The following is a 16,050-nucleotide window of genomic DNA, read 5'->3' on the forward strand; positions in this document are numbered from 1 at the left end:
GAGTGTCCTCCTGCAAGTCTTTCTAGAAACGTGTAGAGAGAAGATGAAGCCGACATGATTCACTCTGATGAGTTTTTAGACAAACAGACGTCTCCGTGGCTGAAGGTTCATGGTTTTAGATGGTTTTAGATGTTGAATAAATCAACTTAAGAATGGAAATGCCGCTCCTCTTGTTTGATGGATCTCCAGAAATGTCAGTCTCCCCGCATCACCGTAAGCGCTGACATTTCCACTGCCGATGCTTGGAAGCTGTTCGGACAGAGACAATGCACTTGTCCATTCTACTTAAGCAGAGAGTGGCCCACAGGCAGCAGAGCTTGAAGTTAAGTTGGCTTTATGATGCACATTCACAATGCATCACGTTGCATCAAGGTCTGCTCCAGTGCACTGTCTGAAGAAGACGGAGTCGACAGGGAGGAAGCAGCGCTCATGCATATGTGCAGGATAGAAAGACAGACGGGAGCTTTTCCTGTTTACTGGTGTTGTCATTTCATGCCAACAAAACTATTATTAAATTATGACCAGAAATAAAAATGTAAGCGGCCTTTACAGCAGAACATCTAGAAGTTTGCCCTTAGAAACATCTGTCACATGTACATGAAGGTAAAGTTTGATCCAAGCAGTCTGGTCCCAAAGTGAAGAGGAATCCCTGAAATACTGCCTCTCTCGTTTGAAGAGGACTGAGCTGTAAACAGGATGCCTCAGACCTCCACCATCGATGGGTTGAGAGAGGGCTGAAAGAAGCCATCTGTGTCCACCTGGAAAGACCATCCCTCAGCAGAGGTGGAGGTCTGAGGCATCACCTGTTTACAGCTCAGTCCTCAGATCTCTCCCCAGGAAGATGAACCCAGATCCACACCGAGCCACCAAGACCCTAATGATGTCAGTATGTGGACCTCCTGACTAGTCAGTCAGAGCTGATGAAGCCTCTTGGATCAGAGGTGGAACGTCTTCAAGGAACTCAAGCAGGTCCAGCTGCTACCATTAATCCAGGAGAAGAACCAGGACCTGGAGGACTGAGAGTCTTCACAGACAAACGTACAGATTCCTCATATTTCGTAGTTGTCCTGTTGGCCGGACCCGGCTGTCAGTTTTCCATCACTCAGAACCAGAACCAGAACTCAGAGCTTGAGTTTTCATTTTACAGTCTCCATGTTTGCCTGTAAAGCAGAAGCCATGACAGATGATCCGTGTTCATGTGGTTCTGCTTCCACGGCCGTGTGTTCTGTGTTCAGTTAGCAGAAACACATCATCCTATGTCAGTGACATCTGTTGCCTTGACGACTGAAAGAGGCTGGTCACCAGGTAGCAGGACCTCTCTCCAGCTGAGAGCATCCAGTGGGCCTGGAGGAGAGCCTGGAGGAGAGCCTGGAGGAGAGCCTGGAGGAGAGCCAGAGGAACGCTGGTCTTTTCTTTTCCTCATCAACCATCAATACATCTTACTTGGAGGCGACTGAGGTCCCACCTGGTCCTCCTAAACTGTCTGCAGACTTATAAAAGAAACAGGAATTAAACTTCCATCCAAACAGATGTGCACAGTAAAAAGTATGCACTGAACAGTGATTATTTGATGTAACGGTGAGAACATCACCACCATAGATGACACCACAGGCAGCAGGTAGCATCAGCAGAGGCAGACGTCACAGCCGGTGGGTCAGTCTGAGAAACAAACAAAACAACAACAAACAACAACATTAAAAGGCCGCAGCTGGTCCAACCCACAGCAGACTCAGTGCTGCACTTGGTGGGTCCATATCAGTCCACAGACCGGGTCAGATGTAGATCACTGCTGGTTTTTGAGACATATGAGGAGCAGACGTACAGATGGAGATGTTTTTATTTATTTATAAGAAACTAGATGTTTTGATTTATGACAAATCAGTTGAAACCAGAGTTTGTGTGTAGATCTGAGGAGAGACGAGGTCTTTTGTGCAGGTTGATCTTTAAACCAATCACGTTTTCTTTTGGATCTTACAAATACCTTAGTCGCTGATTATTTCAGGAGATCAGTGCAGGAACTGAAGAAAGGAGCATTTTAAGATCCTAAACTGGGATCAGGCTGTGATTAGAGGAGGGCTGAATTAAACAAGCATGAGAACATGGTCAGAACCTCATATTGATGTCAAACTGAGCTCATTTATTTTGGGGAGAAATCGACTGGACAAAGAAGAGTCGTCTGAATTAGTTTGGATTCTCCTCTGGGGAGGAACAGATGATGTGCAGCACAACCAGGAGACAGAGCAGCAAACAGCAGTGAGGCCTCTTGTTTAGTGCTGTCATCATTTCATCACTCTGACCATAGAGCTGCTTTACCACAGAGAACCTCTAAACACAAAGCAAAGCGATGTGTCTTGTTTAACATAAATGAATAACAGTCACACCTGCACTTAAGCCAACATTGTACTCAGCATATCAGAGTTTTGGACGTTTAGAGGCTGTTCTTCAGCTGAAGCTCCCTCCAGACCTCAGGTTCTCCAAGATTGTAAAGGTTTGACTTTCAGAGCCAGAGAGAGATCCTCCAAAAACACAGCCTTGATGCCGTCAGAGTAAATTATGTTATCATCAGGGTTTTCTCAGCTTCATGCCAAACCAGGAGCATGGACATGGATCTCTGCTGCACTGTGGGTAATCTGAGTGAAGTTACTCAGATATACCTGTTGAACAGGTTAACCCTCTGAAACCTCAGCAGGTTCTTCTGTCGCACACGTCTTCAGTTTGGGGTCGTGTTTCACTGCAGTTTGAAGTCCTGCAGCTTTAGGTGAAGCAGCACAACCATGGCCAGAAAGAGAGACTCCTCAGGATGTCTTTCTGCATTATGACACACTCAGAACGACAAAAATCATAAAAAATGAAAAAGAAAAAAGTTCTTTGTTTTTTCAACAACATGCTTTCCAAACCCTGTCGTCATCACATACAACCTACACATGTGTCCACAGGTGAAAATGGGGACTCTACATACTATAGATCATTTATTACTTACATCTTTAATTTGAATCAGTTCCTCAAAAATGCATTTAAGTCCACCTGACAGCATCCCACTACTTACAGATGTGACTGACTCAGGCTTATGCGTGGCAGGATTTTTGTAGGATGGATGTGCAGCTGAGAAATCTGAAGCCACTGCGTGTGACGCTAAGTCAAGCGAGCAGCCACATCTCTGTGATCCCCGGTTCTGTTCCAGCACACAGGCTACAAACCGAATGCTTTATGGAGTTTTTATATATCAGAAATCTTGGGGATGGCTATCAATAAATCCATCAGCCCCACACTGGTATACTCAAATTATTTCTGTGCTTTAGGGGGGTAACTAATAAGAAGGGGGAATACACAGTCGTGTGATTTGGAGCTACCTTTGAAGCCTGTAGACTTACAGTTCCTCTGCAGCCAGTCGTTCTGCTGTGAATCATGAATCAGGCTGGCAGCCGAACATCATTTATATCAAAGTCAGAGCTACACAGCCACTGGGAAATGAGCAGAAAGAGCAAGAAAACATGCACCGGCTAAATATATTGTCATCATCTTCACACAGGTCTTGCATCATATATGACTGGTGCTGTACATGTGCAGCTGTCCATCAATATTCTCCCGGAGATGATGGACAAAAGAATGTGTTGAAATAACTTCTCAGAGACAATATTCAGCAGCAGCACAGCCAAAGCTTTGGTCTGTCAGACAGCCGGAGCTCCAGAGTGTTCCACCGGGTTCCTGCCTGGTTCACCTGACTGATCCAAACGTTTCTCTTCCCTCCATCTCCACAGTGACCTGAAGCGCAGAGTCAGTATTCTCATCGACGGTTCCCTCATCATCGCCCAAGTCAAGCCAGAGGATGCTGGGAAATACACCTGTGCACCCAGCAACAGCCTGGGCCGACCACCAACTGCCTCTGCCTACCTATCAGTGCAATGTGAGTATCTGGACTTCACAATACAGTACCAGGGGTTTGTTCTGGTGGGTTGGTGCAACAAACCACAACAAATATAATGTAAACAATAAATATACAGTAAAATAAAGCAGCTGCAAATGAATACCTGTAACAGTGCAAACAGCTGACCTACTTTCACTTTGTGCTTTAAGGCCTGTTGTGCTCCATCGTCAGAGCTCCTCACATTTACCTGTGCTCTATGTTTAAAGGAGACACTTAGCTTCTATTAGCATTTATACCAAACTTATCACGCTTGAAGTTCTCGTCCCATATATGTCCTGATAACAATAACTAATGAGAACCAGGTCAGAAACAATCATGTTCTTAGATAGGAACCCCTGATACGTCTTCAGGACGGTGGGGACATGTCAAATGACAATCACCAAGCAAACCACCGACTGTGAGACGGTTCTGAAAGAGTCTCTTTGTGTTTGATGAGTTTTTAGAGGCTGCAAAAGGATTTAATCTGTAATGAGAAGTCAGTCGAGTTTTGTTTCCTGTGTTTTACTATTTCCTGCCGTGTAGAAACAAACTGCAGACATCACAAAGCAATGCAGCGTCTGTGGTGATTAGAGCTTCACTCACTCTTCATTGTCTCATCCAGGATCATGAGGTTCTGATAAGAGTCTGGACCTGTTCTAACACATAAGCCCCTCCTCCATGCTCATCGTACAAACCACACGTCATCATTTCTGAAGGAAACAGCTGGTCAGACCAGAGATCAAGTCCACTCTTTGTGCAGCTCTCTCTGGTTTTCCTGAGTAGCTCCACCATGAAGGTCTGATCCACTCAGTCTCCTCCCAACAGCTGATGCTGAGAGGTGCCTGCTGCTTTAGGAAGCATGGACATGGGCTGCAGCCTGTTGGCTTCTGAGGCTGCTGACTGCTCAGCGTCTCCTCTGTAGGACGGGGAAGCTCCTGGTCTTTCTGTCCAGTTGTGGTCGGCATCAGAACAGCTTCATGAGTATGTGACGGTGATGGAAACTGCACTTGAAGAAAACTTTCAACTTTGAGGCCGGTAGACCTTTACGTCTCAACCCTTTGCTTGTCCTGGGGCGTCCATTAGAACAGAACCGGCTGCAGACGTTTAATGAAGAGGCTGCATCACACAGCCCTGATTACAATAGATGCAGCAGCGTTGTGTCACTTTCTGTTGCATCTCATTCGGTAAACTAGCTGCTGAGGATATTTAGAACAGCTTCAGTGACATCGGTGTCGCTGGCTCGTTGTTGTGATGCTGGTATGGACTCTCTTTTAAACTGTTTGGACTAAGTGGAAATAAAAATGTCTGTGTCTTTTCAGACGTCACTAACCTGTGATGGGGACAAGAGACTTACTTTACTTCAAAACTCTCCAGGGGTCTCTGATCCGTAGACTTCAAGGTTGTTCATTCTGGTCTCCAGCTGTGGAGCTGTTGAGTTCAGGGATGTTTGGTCGGGTGGAATGTTCATGAAAGGCTTCGGACATGGGAGCCGGAGTGGGCAGTCAGCATGTTGTAGGTGATTCAAGTGGCCTGAGAAGAAACCAGACGGCTGCACCTCCTCCTGGATCCGTTTCAGGCTTTCGAAAATATACCTTCTCTCAGGGGATTTCAGCCAATCACAGGACTTTTCACCCAGAGCAGGTGGGATAGTATAAATAGCATCAGAGTCCGTAGGGAACGGCAGCATATGGCGGCACAGTGGGCTGGATGGAGGTTAGGGTGTGAATCCTGGGTGGAGCCGTACGTGGACGTTAAGTTTGAGCTTTGCTATCTTTGTGCATTGAAGCGAATTCTCTGGCGGTGGGAGGAGTTTAGAGGAGGAGGGCTGTAGGTTTTAAATACTCGTGTTCTTCTAGGTTTCTGCCTTAAAGTCAGAATGGTGAGTTTCTTCTTTCCATAACATGGATCAGTACAGCAGTTGAACTGTTATATATATGATTATATTGGTAACAGAGTGGATCAGATGGTGGTGATGTGTTTGGTTATGATGTAGGAGTATCAGCCATAAAGGTTGTTTTCACTCAACAGGTCAAAGGTACAAATGCTCATTTTAAAATCTAGCGAGAGAACCCGTCACACATCAGTCAGCTTTGGTTTGACCCTTAATAAATGTCTTCTGTTGGTGTTTTCATTTGGGATGCTCGTTAACAAGGCTGCAGGTGGCTCAGTGGTTAGCATCGTTAGCATCGTTAGCAGCTAGAAGGTCTCCGGTTGGCGTCCCGGTGAGGACACCCGGGATCTTCCTGCGTGGAGTCTCCATGTTCTCCCCGTGCAGCGTGGGTTCTCTCCGGGTTCTCCGGCTTCCTCCCACAGTCCAGAAACATGCTGAGGTTAATTGGTGATTGTAAATTGTCCGTAGGTGTGAATGTGAGTGTGCTTGGTTGTCTGTCTCTAAGTGTAGCCCTGTGATAGACTGGTTACCTGTCCAGGTGAACCTGCCTTCACCCTGAGTCAGCTGGGATAGGCTCCGCCCCCCATGACCCAAGTGAGGATGAAGGTGTAGAGATGATGGATGGATGCTAGTTAATAATGTTAGAAAGTGTTAATTCCTTCTCTGAGTCTTCGTGTACGCATCATGTGATGGTTGTGATGTCCAGAGTTCTGTCAGGTTCTGTCAGGTTCTGTCAGGTTCTGTCAGGAGGCTGGTTTGGTTTTTCTTCTGTAATGTTGTTGCTAATACATGATTCCTCCTGCCTCCCTGTGGTTGGTCCCTTTGGCTTATTTACAAAGTTGCTATTAAATATAAAGTCGGTAGACTTCCAACAGGATGAACTCAGGTCCAGCAGAAACCCACATTTCCAGAACATCCTGTAGAATCCAGGCCTTGCAGGTGGATTGTTCCTCTGCGGCTTTAGCTTTGATCGGAGGGGAAACCAAACACGATAAACTTCTCTGTCTTGTTTAATAAACCTCATCCTATCTGTTCAGAGGAGACCCAGTTTGTGTCCGTCCACATGTGACACTGCTGTCCAGGGATCGTCTGGTTTGGCTGGAGAACACACACAGGCTGCCGTCCTCGGCACCGTGGAATCGATTTGGACCCTTCACCCGCCTCCAGGCTAACTCTGCTTCACCTCTCAGCTAAACACCTAATCCCACCCAGACAGCCGCTCGCCTTCTCACACACACTTTTCTTCTGTCCATGTGTTTTATGTTTGCTTCCTCCTGTTCCCTCTCTTCGCTTCTCATTTGTACTCATGTATGTATATGTATTCATGTGAACACCAGCACATCTCTTCGTCTCCTCCGTGGGTCGCCGCCTCCTCATTTCTCTCCTCCCATCAGCACTATATGTGTCCATCAGTCACTCCCAGCTCCAGCTTGTGTGATTTTGTCACTTTCAAAACGCATCTGGCTCGTGTTGGGAGCAGACGGGCCGAGGCAGGACGAGCTCGGAGATGTTCGCCTCGCCCACCGCTAACCGGCCAGTAGTCAAGGCAACAGACATTTTGAATTCCCTCGCTCTCCTGCCTCCGTCGATGGCTGTACGTTAGATTATGGTGTGTGTGTGTGTGTGTGTGTGTGTGTGTGTGTGTGAGGAAGGCAACACCAGCCGTGAGAGGGAGGGAGGAGTGAGAGAAGGGAGGATGACATCATTGCTGTAGGACCAGAGAGCCCTCTGCAGTCTGACACAGCCTCTGTCTTCATCTTCTCATTGTTCCTCTGCCTCTCTCCATCCCTCCATCATCCCTCTATCATCCTTCTCTATCACACTCCTCCATGTGTTTCTCTCCTCCCTCTCATTCTGCTGAAATCTCTCCGTCTTCCTCCCTGAAGTGCTCGCCGGTGAATAACTTCCCCGAAGCGCCTTGCAGTGCGAGCCGGCGTGTCGTGAGCGCTAGCGCTGTCTGAGGCTATATTTAGAAACTTGGCTGATGTTCTCGTCTGTGGTGCTGGTGGCGGCGCTCCTCTGGGCTCCTCGCGGCAGAGTGCTGGCGGGCCGGCGCTTTGGACTGCAGAGGACAGCTGCTGTAGTACAAAGTTGTTCTGGCAGCAGTGCGTCTGATTGGACCTCAGAGCGTCACGCAGTCACCCGCTCACCTCCTTCACAGGCCCACCACCTCGTCCTCCTCTCCGCCTTACGTCATCCACTCACATCTCTCTCTCACCTGCCTGCTTTCCCACGCTCAGCCTCGCTCGTCCTTCCCGCCGCCGTGCTGATAGCGCCGCCCCTCCTCCATCCTTATCGGCCGGTCCCGCTGTGAAGCTCTCCTCCCTGACCTCATTTAGGCGCCACGCTGCTTCCACTCCTCCTTAGAACTGTGGATTTAAGAAGTTTTGCTTCCCTCCTTCCTCTTCGTCTCTTTTGCTGGATGGACTCTGGTTCTGTCTGTCTTTGCCAGAGGGTGAAGCTTAACCGTATCACATCTCTATTATCTGAGACAGAAGGAAAATGTGAAAGAAGAGCCACTAATGTAGAGAAGATGTAGAAATGGACCTGAGCAGATGTCAGCTGATGTGACTGGATGAGATTTCTGTATGTTGTCTGTAATTTGGTTAAAACATCAACACACAGACAGATTCACACTCATGTTCAGGGATTGGTGCTTTGTCTCACGCAGCAGATGGATGAACCCTCAGACTCTATCTGATCCATATGAGGCCACATCCAGCAGCTGGTGAACAGTGAGCCCGGCTCGGTCCAAAACTACAGGACTAGTTTCATGTGCAGGAAACCAAAGTGTGGACATTAGCTAGCTTCATATTCAACAGACAGACGGTGACAGCAGCATTATTCTTCTCTTCTTACTCAGGACAAGGTCAACAGAAGCATGTTTCCTAAAATGTCTTTAATTGGAGCAGGAACACCTGAAGAGGTTTGAGGTGCTGCTGCTCCACCCTGAAGACGGCCAAGCATCCCTCTGACCTCCAACCCTGCACACACACATTACTGTGAACTAGTTACGGAGGTGGTCTGATTTTACGTTTGAGCTGGACACTGTGATCTTGATCATACTTTTATGACGGTCAAAGTGTTGACCTGCCGGCACGCTGCTCAGAGGAAGACTTCAAACTGTAGAATCAGCCGTTATAGCTGGTCCTCATCCAGTGTCCTGATAACTGGTCTGGACTGAAGTTATGCATACACGAATGAACATCATCCACTGGTGGCGACCACACAAATGTAATCCGTATTATTTTATCTATTCACCTGGAAGCAATTTAAAGGCACATTCAGTGTAACTCAACATGAATGAGATGGATAAATAACACCATCAAACTATGTTCCTGTGAATAGTCAAAGCAGTATTTGCATACTATGCAGCCAGTTTAGCTAAAACTGCTTTAACTTGTTTGTACTGTTTTAAAAAAAAAAAAAAAACAAACTAATAATCTGTTTTGATTTAGTCATTGTTAGATATAGATATATATATATACGCAGAAGCTCAGATGGATAATGATCTGCTAAACATGAACACATGAGGAGCGCTGTAGCTGAGGGCGTGCTAACGTACTCAGTGATTATACAGCATGTTGCAGGAAACCATCTTTTATGTTTTTGACCTGAGAACAGGTTGTAGTGACGTTCAGTCAACGTTAAAACAACGCCTACATACAGATAGTTTAGGGAAAGCACACATTAGGGTTCAGATCAGGTATAAAGCTGATATGCAGACTCTTTGCTAACACACACAAACGCTGCTCTGAGACCAGCTGTGCTCCACAAACACACATATTCATTAATCACTTCATGATGAGCCCGTTTCCCATAAACGCTGTGATTTCCCAAGCTCCTGCACACAGTGATGATAACCACCAGGCTCTGGATGCCCCACACCACCAACAGTTGTTCCTCTCGCTCTGTGTTTCTCACCAGATCCTGCCCGTGTGGTAAACATGCCATCTGTCATCTACGTGGCCATTGGTCTGCCTGGCTTCATCCGCTGTCCTGTAGATGCCAACCCCCCCGTAACTCTGGTTAAGTGGAAGAAAGATGGCCTCCCTCTACGGATAGACAAGGTGAGCGGCTGCAGAGCTGCAGCTTTGGTTTCCACCTCAGACTGGAAACAAACGCGTCCTTTCTCCAGCTGAAGCTTCATAGCGTTCCTCTTTTTCACCTTTTTCCTTTTTCTTTCAGTGAGCTTCTCTGCTTTTTGCTCATGAGAACATACTCAGGACGTTTTAGTTATTTATTCACAGCTGTGAAGGTGCTGCAGATGCATGTCGTTAGCATAATAAAATCATCCTCAGTGCTGACTGACGGTTCTCCATCCATAGTACCCTGGTTGGAGCCAAATGGACGATGGGAGCATCCGTGTGGCAGAGGTGACAGAGGACTCTCTCGGCACCTATACCTGCATGCCTTACAATGCCCTGGGTACCATGGGATGGTCCCCTCCTGCTCCCCTGGTGCTAAAGGTACGCACATTTAATGAGCTGGGTTGTATGGATCCAGGAGGAGAAGTAACTTCACCTGTTTAACTCACCTGTTGGGGCTCTTCCACTCTGGGCAGGACCCTCCCAAATTCTCAGTGGTTCCTGGAGGGGAGTACAGGCAGGAGGCTGGGAGAGAGCTGGTCATTCCCTGTGAGGCAGAGGGAGACCCCTTTCCCAACATCACATGGAGGAAGGTAGGACGCTCTGCACATGTGAGCACTTTGTGTTTTCCATTGAGAAAAGTGGATGCTCAGGTTTTAATTGCTTCAACTGCTTGATGTGGTTTCAGCATTTTTAATCACGTTTTATTGACGTGTATAAAATGTGCAATCAAGAGAAGACATTAGATTGTCTCAGTAGTTTGCTTCATTATGAGGCCGTGCTCACTGACTGCTGCTTTATGGAATCAATAATTCATCTCTGTGTGCTTTCTGTTGGAGCAGATGTGAGATTTAATGCTCATATCTTTTTTTTCTTTCACTGAAAATCTGCAGGCAATAGTAATGCATTTTATATTGCATGTGTCAACATACTGTGCACCTCTCTGCCTTTCTTTCATGGGCCGCCTCCTTCCCTCCACGGCCCGGCTGGACGGCAGGTAGGGAAGCCCAGTAAAAGCAAGCACAATGTTCTGCCCCGAGGCAGCTTACAGCTGAAGTCACTCACAAAGGAGGACCACGGGGAGTGGGAGTGTGTCGCCACCAACGTTGCCACGAGCATCACTGCCAGCACGCACGTCCAAGTCATAGGTATTAATCACACACATGAACACCGACACACGCTACATACATCAGGTTGGTGCTGGTGACTGCTGATTGGTCGGCTGGTGGATGTTTTCAGCTCTAGCTAACGAACCAATTAAGTGAGTGAAAACACCCCCTCTGGCTGCCTTCCTCATGTTTCAAGCTGTCTTGTTTTAAAATGAGATTCTGCAATTCAGTCTTAAATATGCATGAAACATGATTTTGTGCTAAAAGACTGAAGCTAAAGCAGCATGTCCCAGGAGTCTGCACAAGTCCTGGTTCTTGTGCTGCACGGTGAACAGCTGGGCATTATCGTAGCGTCCGTCAGTCCGAGGCCACGAGACGTCTGTGCTGCTGCTTCTCTGAACTGTTCACTCACAGACAAACTGCTCACTGACTCTCAGCCAACCACAGTTACTACATGTCCCATGAAGCCCTGCTGCAGGTGGCTGGAGGGACTGAATGTGCTCCACAGTCTTTATGTGCATCATTAAAAAAAAACCTTGATTCCTGCAAAACATGTCACTGAATACTTCTTAGCAGTGACTTTAAAATTCTGCATTTAAAATGTTTCAGTTAAAAAAAAAAGAAGCAAAAAGCAAAGCAGGAACATGTACGTACTAGATTTTTCAGCTCTCTCTGCTGACTGATGGATCATTTAATATAAAACAAAGCATCGTATTCTATCAGCTCCTCCTGTGTTGTGTTGTATGATTATCCTTTTGTAGAGGAACCACTCCATCAGTGTCCAGATGCTTCCTCACAGGATGAAGGTGATCCCTCAGAACAACTGTCTGTTGATTTGCAGTGACCTCTCTCTCTAAAGGAACGAATAAAGCCAGAAAAATGCCCCCCTCAGCCTAGCAGGGCCCAGACTCCTTCAGCGTAGGGGGGAAGCATCACGACGTTCCTGTCTGGGAGGTCGTCTGTGAAACCCAGACATACTGTACACTCGTTTCTTTTGTCAGGAAACAGAATATGAGGGAGACGACTGTCTCATTTCTTAACCTTGAGTCCTTTTTCTGCGTCTCCTCTTGAAGCTAAGCTATGAAAGCTCGTCTTCAGACGCTGTCAGTTCAGGTGGGACACCGCTTATGACCTGAACGTGTCATCAGAGGCCGTCCTCCTGGATGATGGACGGTGTGGTTTATTGTTTGTTGTGAGGGAACATCTTAATGAGACACACCGGTGCTTTGATGATCCAACGGGCTTCGTTGAATTTGTCAAACCCTTTGAGAGCCTGTGTGTTAGCAGAGACTACGCCCAGGATCCAGCCGGCCCTGCTCAGCATCAACAGCAGACGTGTGTCAACGGTGGCTGAGCTTAGAAAGCAGAACATAGCAGCAGTAAAGTCAGCCACTGTGATAGAACAGGTCATTTGTTGTAGAGAAGGAGAAGCAGGGCTTTTATGGGCTGCTTTGCTCTGTGAGCAGGTCCCTCTGGCCTCATTGACTTCTGCTCTTGGCTGCTGCTCATCAAGAATTCTGAGGGTCCAACTGCAGACCTCAGAACCTCTGGGGAGCCCCTCTGGCTCCAAATGACGGTTATGTTTTGTGTAAAAAATCTGCAGGAATGAAAAGTGCAAGAAAAGCCACACAAAGAGTGAAATGTTTGTTTTAACACTAACGTTAGAGAGATGCTGTGGAGGTTGTTGGAGGACCAGTGAGGAGGATTTGGAGAATCCTTCAGAAGAAACTTCATGATTGTGTTTTCATTGGTGTGTCATCACCTGTAGCTCTCACTCATTGTGTTTCCATCATCTCAGAATGCTTTTTATGGACATGGGCAGCAGGTCCTGTCCGGTGGAGCCTGACAGACCGTACAGTCACTATGGAGCGGGCCGTCTGGGTTCTGACAGTACAGTACAGCCGCTGTAGGTTCTGCTGCAGGCTCGGACACTAAGCGGGCTCGGACACAACTTTCCAGTTGTTGTAACCGCCAGCCTGGTGGTTCTTACAAAGTTCTGCTCTGCAAACAGCTGGCGTGGAGATCTTCTGGATGCTGCAGCTTCTCTGTTTTCTGCTTCTTTGAATGGTGAGCTTCAGAGGTTCTGAGCTGTTCTACTCCTGCTCCAGCTTCATGGTGAACACACCGATACCAGAGTGGTTTTAATCATCTCAGTCCATCACTCAGACTGCTGGAGTAGCTCTCCAAAAGGATAAAATAGAGAAGGAGCTTTTGTTCAGGTTGTGTGCTCTGCTAAGTGTTGAAGAGGATGATTTACTTCACACGACTTAAACGGACATGTGAGGAACACACATGGTGGTGCTGGTGTGGAACGCAGTCCGCCGTGCGGTTCAGGTGATGTCATTGGGTGGAGTGATGTGACTCCGGGGTTAGTGTTCTGCTGGTGCTGCTTGGAGGTGTTCTTGGTCTTGATTGGCCAAAGGAGCATCTGTCAGAGGAACTATTTCTGGATCAGGTCGCAGTAGAAAACCAGACAGCGACCAGCACTCCTGAGCTGACAGAGTTAGCTGACATGCCAGATGTCTACATGCAGGCGTTGGTTTGGTTTGTCCTGGTCTCCTGTCAGTCTTTGTCCTGCTGAACGTTGGTCTTCTTCTCTGAATGTACGCCGGTCAAATCAGAGCAGAACATGACTGCATGGAACCGGTTCCAGACTGGTTTCCTGTTGCTTTGACTTTGGCTTTAGTCCAGTGACAAACAAGGGAACTGGAACATTTAACATGTGACCTATACACACCTATATGTTACCTGTATGTATACATATTACCTAAACTTGAAAACCAGCTGGCAGTGAATGGGTTTGATCAGTGAAGTGGATCGCTGTGGCCCATCAGAACCACTCGGTGACTCATCCTCCTGTTTCCCCTCCACAGGCACAAGCCCCCACGCCCCCACCGGCGTCCACGTGGCGGCCTCCTCCACCTGGGCCAACGTGTCCTGGGAGGCGGGCTACGACGGAGGCTTCCAGCAGACATTCTCAGTCTGGTACGGCCATGTGTGAGTCATCCCAGCATGCTTTGCTTCCTGCTTTTTCTTCTTCCGATGCGTCCTCTGTTGTTTCTGACCGCGTCTTTTCCAGGGTTGTGTTCAGAACAGTTGTGAACACGTAGAGATGGAAAACACATGAAGATCCGTGTCAGTGAGTTTTCATCTCTAATCCTGGAATATCTTGAGGAAAAAAGTTACAACTAAACTGAACATGACCCAGTTTTCTTCTGTCCTGCTGCTGCTGCTGCTGCTTTGCTGCTGCTGCTTCTGGCAAACAGGCCTGAAATGTTCAAACACTTTTAGCCTGAGTGATGCTTCATCGTTTTAATCATTCTGAAGTGGTTTCCACTTGTTAACATATCCAGTGTTGAAGGTGTAATGTGGTGAAATCCTGGGTTGAATCTTGCTGGTCGTGTTCAGTCCTTCAGCTTCTTCAGCAAGTATGAAGAGATGTTTAAACTCAGGTCTGTAAGGACAGCATCTGGAGTCTGATGGGTGTGTGCAGGATGTGAAGGACATGGAATAAAAACAACAAAACAGAGCTGGTGGATTTTAACAGAACTCTATGTGACCATGACGGGGCAGCGAGCACAGACCTGCTGCCTCCATGGCGTGGTGTGAACAAAGCACTGGTCTCTCAGGTTGCTGCTGTGGTGGACGACGTGTTGAGGCTCCACTGCTGCTACAGACACAATGACAACCATGAGGGCTGGGCTCTCCAGAAGCTGTCACAGATGCATGTGAAGGATCATCAGCTGATCCATGAGAGGAGAGATTAAGAAACTGAACAAAGTTCTGATGAACGTTCACTGACCTGTGAAACACTGCTCACAGCTAGCAGACACATGAAACATCACAGGAGGCCAAACTGCACCATTTTCTTGCAAAGCAGGTGACAGACCTCAGGTTGAACTTCTAGAAGCTTTTCAGAGGTTAATAGAATAACTAGTTAGCTGAAGATTACCTTCTAACGACCTGCCCAGCAGAGTACGTATACATGAGCTACGAACACAGAAGAGTCTATGAGGTCTTATCTGAGAAGACGTTCTACCACAGAGTGGGCTCTACTGGGAGCAACACAGCAAGAAGAAGACAGAACTTTACACTGACCTGCAGCGACAGTCCGGCTGCTAAAAGCCAAATGATCATCTGGAGCCAGTTTTTGCTGTAAGCTCAGTTTTGAAAGTTCTCTCTGATGGTAAGGTTGGTGGTTCGATCCCCTCCACAGGCCAAGTGTCCTTGGGCAAGACGCTGAACCTGAAGTTGCTCCCGATGCTGCTAAAGTAGAAAGTGCTCTATAAGTGCAGACCATTTATTACAGGATACCACTATTAAATACTTGTATAAGGTCGTGTCAACACCTCCTTTTACCTGAGAGCTGCTGCTGAGCTGTGTGGCTCTGATGGCGTCGCTGAAGTTTGTTTGGTCCTCACTGAAGTCCAACACAATGTCACGGAACTGTTGACTCATAGAAAAGTATGAAAAGTCAGACTTTAGAAGACCTCATAACAGACGACCAGACTGTCTCAGTGCTCCTGTTTTAGTTCCTGCTCTGCACACTGTTCCACTGTCACGGGTCACTAGTGTCCGTTTTAGGCCGCGACCAAGCTGGACATGCAGCTAATGCTTCTGTTAACAGAACCTGACTGTTCATGAGTCTCCATGTGGATCCACCTTCACTGGAAAGCCTTGTGCTCTCAGAAACCATGCAAGTGATGCACGACGCCTACATGTCTGCAGTACGTGGCAGCTTTAACCTGGTCAGTACACATGGGTTTGGACCCAGCAGAGGCCAGAAGTAAAACAAGTGGAAACAAGTTAGACAGTCAACAAGAAACTACTCTTGTGTTCCATGATGTGTGGAAAGCAAGAAGAATCTCACATGTGTAGGTTGTTCTGTAGCCTGAAAGGAGACCAACTACAGAGAATACTACTGTTCTGGTTTGGTTTCTGTATCACAAACAGAATACAGCTCAGGATTTATAGGAGTTAATTCATAAAGCACCAACCGTACTGCTGCCGTGAGGTGATTAGTCTGATGGTTGCTCAGTGAGATGTCCACAGGATCAG

At 47.3% G+C, this 16,050-nt stretch overlaps 1 protein-coding gene across 2 annotated transcripts in view; it reads left to right on the top strand.

Annotated features, from left to right (window-relative positions):
- igsf9bb (immunoglobulin superfamily, member 9Bb) overlaps positions 1-16,050 on the top strand; it is a 149,286-nt gene that overhangs the window by 95,290 nt on the left and 37,946 nt on the right. For both annotated transcript variants that reach the window (XM_008282644.1, XM_008282643.1), the window contains exons 7-12: positions 3,759-3,904; positions 9,723-9,865; positions 10,124-10,264; positions 10,360-10,476; positions 10,881-11,031; positions 13,866-13,977. In XM_008282644.1, coding sequence (XP_008280866.1) covers positions 3,759-3,904; positions 9,723-9,865; positions 10,124-10,264; positions 10,360-10,476; positions 10,881-11,031; positions 13,866-13,977 — 810 coding nt within the window. The remainder of the gene's footprint in view (positions 1-3,758; positions 3,905-9,722; positions 9,866-10,123; positions 10,265-10,359; positions 10,477-10,880; positions 11,032-13,865; positions 13,978-16,050) is intronic.

Source organism: Stegastes partitus, unplaced genomic scaffold (genome assembly GCF_000690725.1).
Source record: "Stegastes partitus isolate 25-593 unplaced genomic scaffold, Stegastes_partitus-1.0.2 Scaffold280, whole genome shotgun sequence".
In the NCBI taxonomy this organism is placed as follows: domain Eukaryota; kingdom Metazoa; phylum Chordata; class Actinopteri; family Pomacentridae; genus Stegastes; species Stegastes partitus.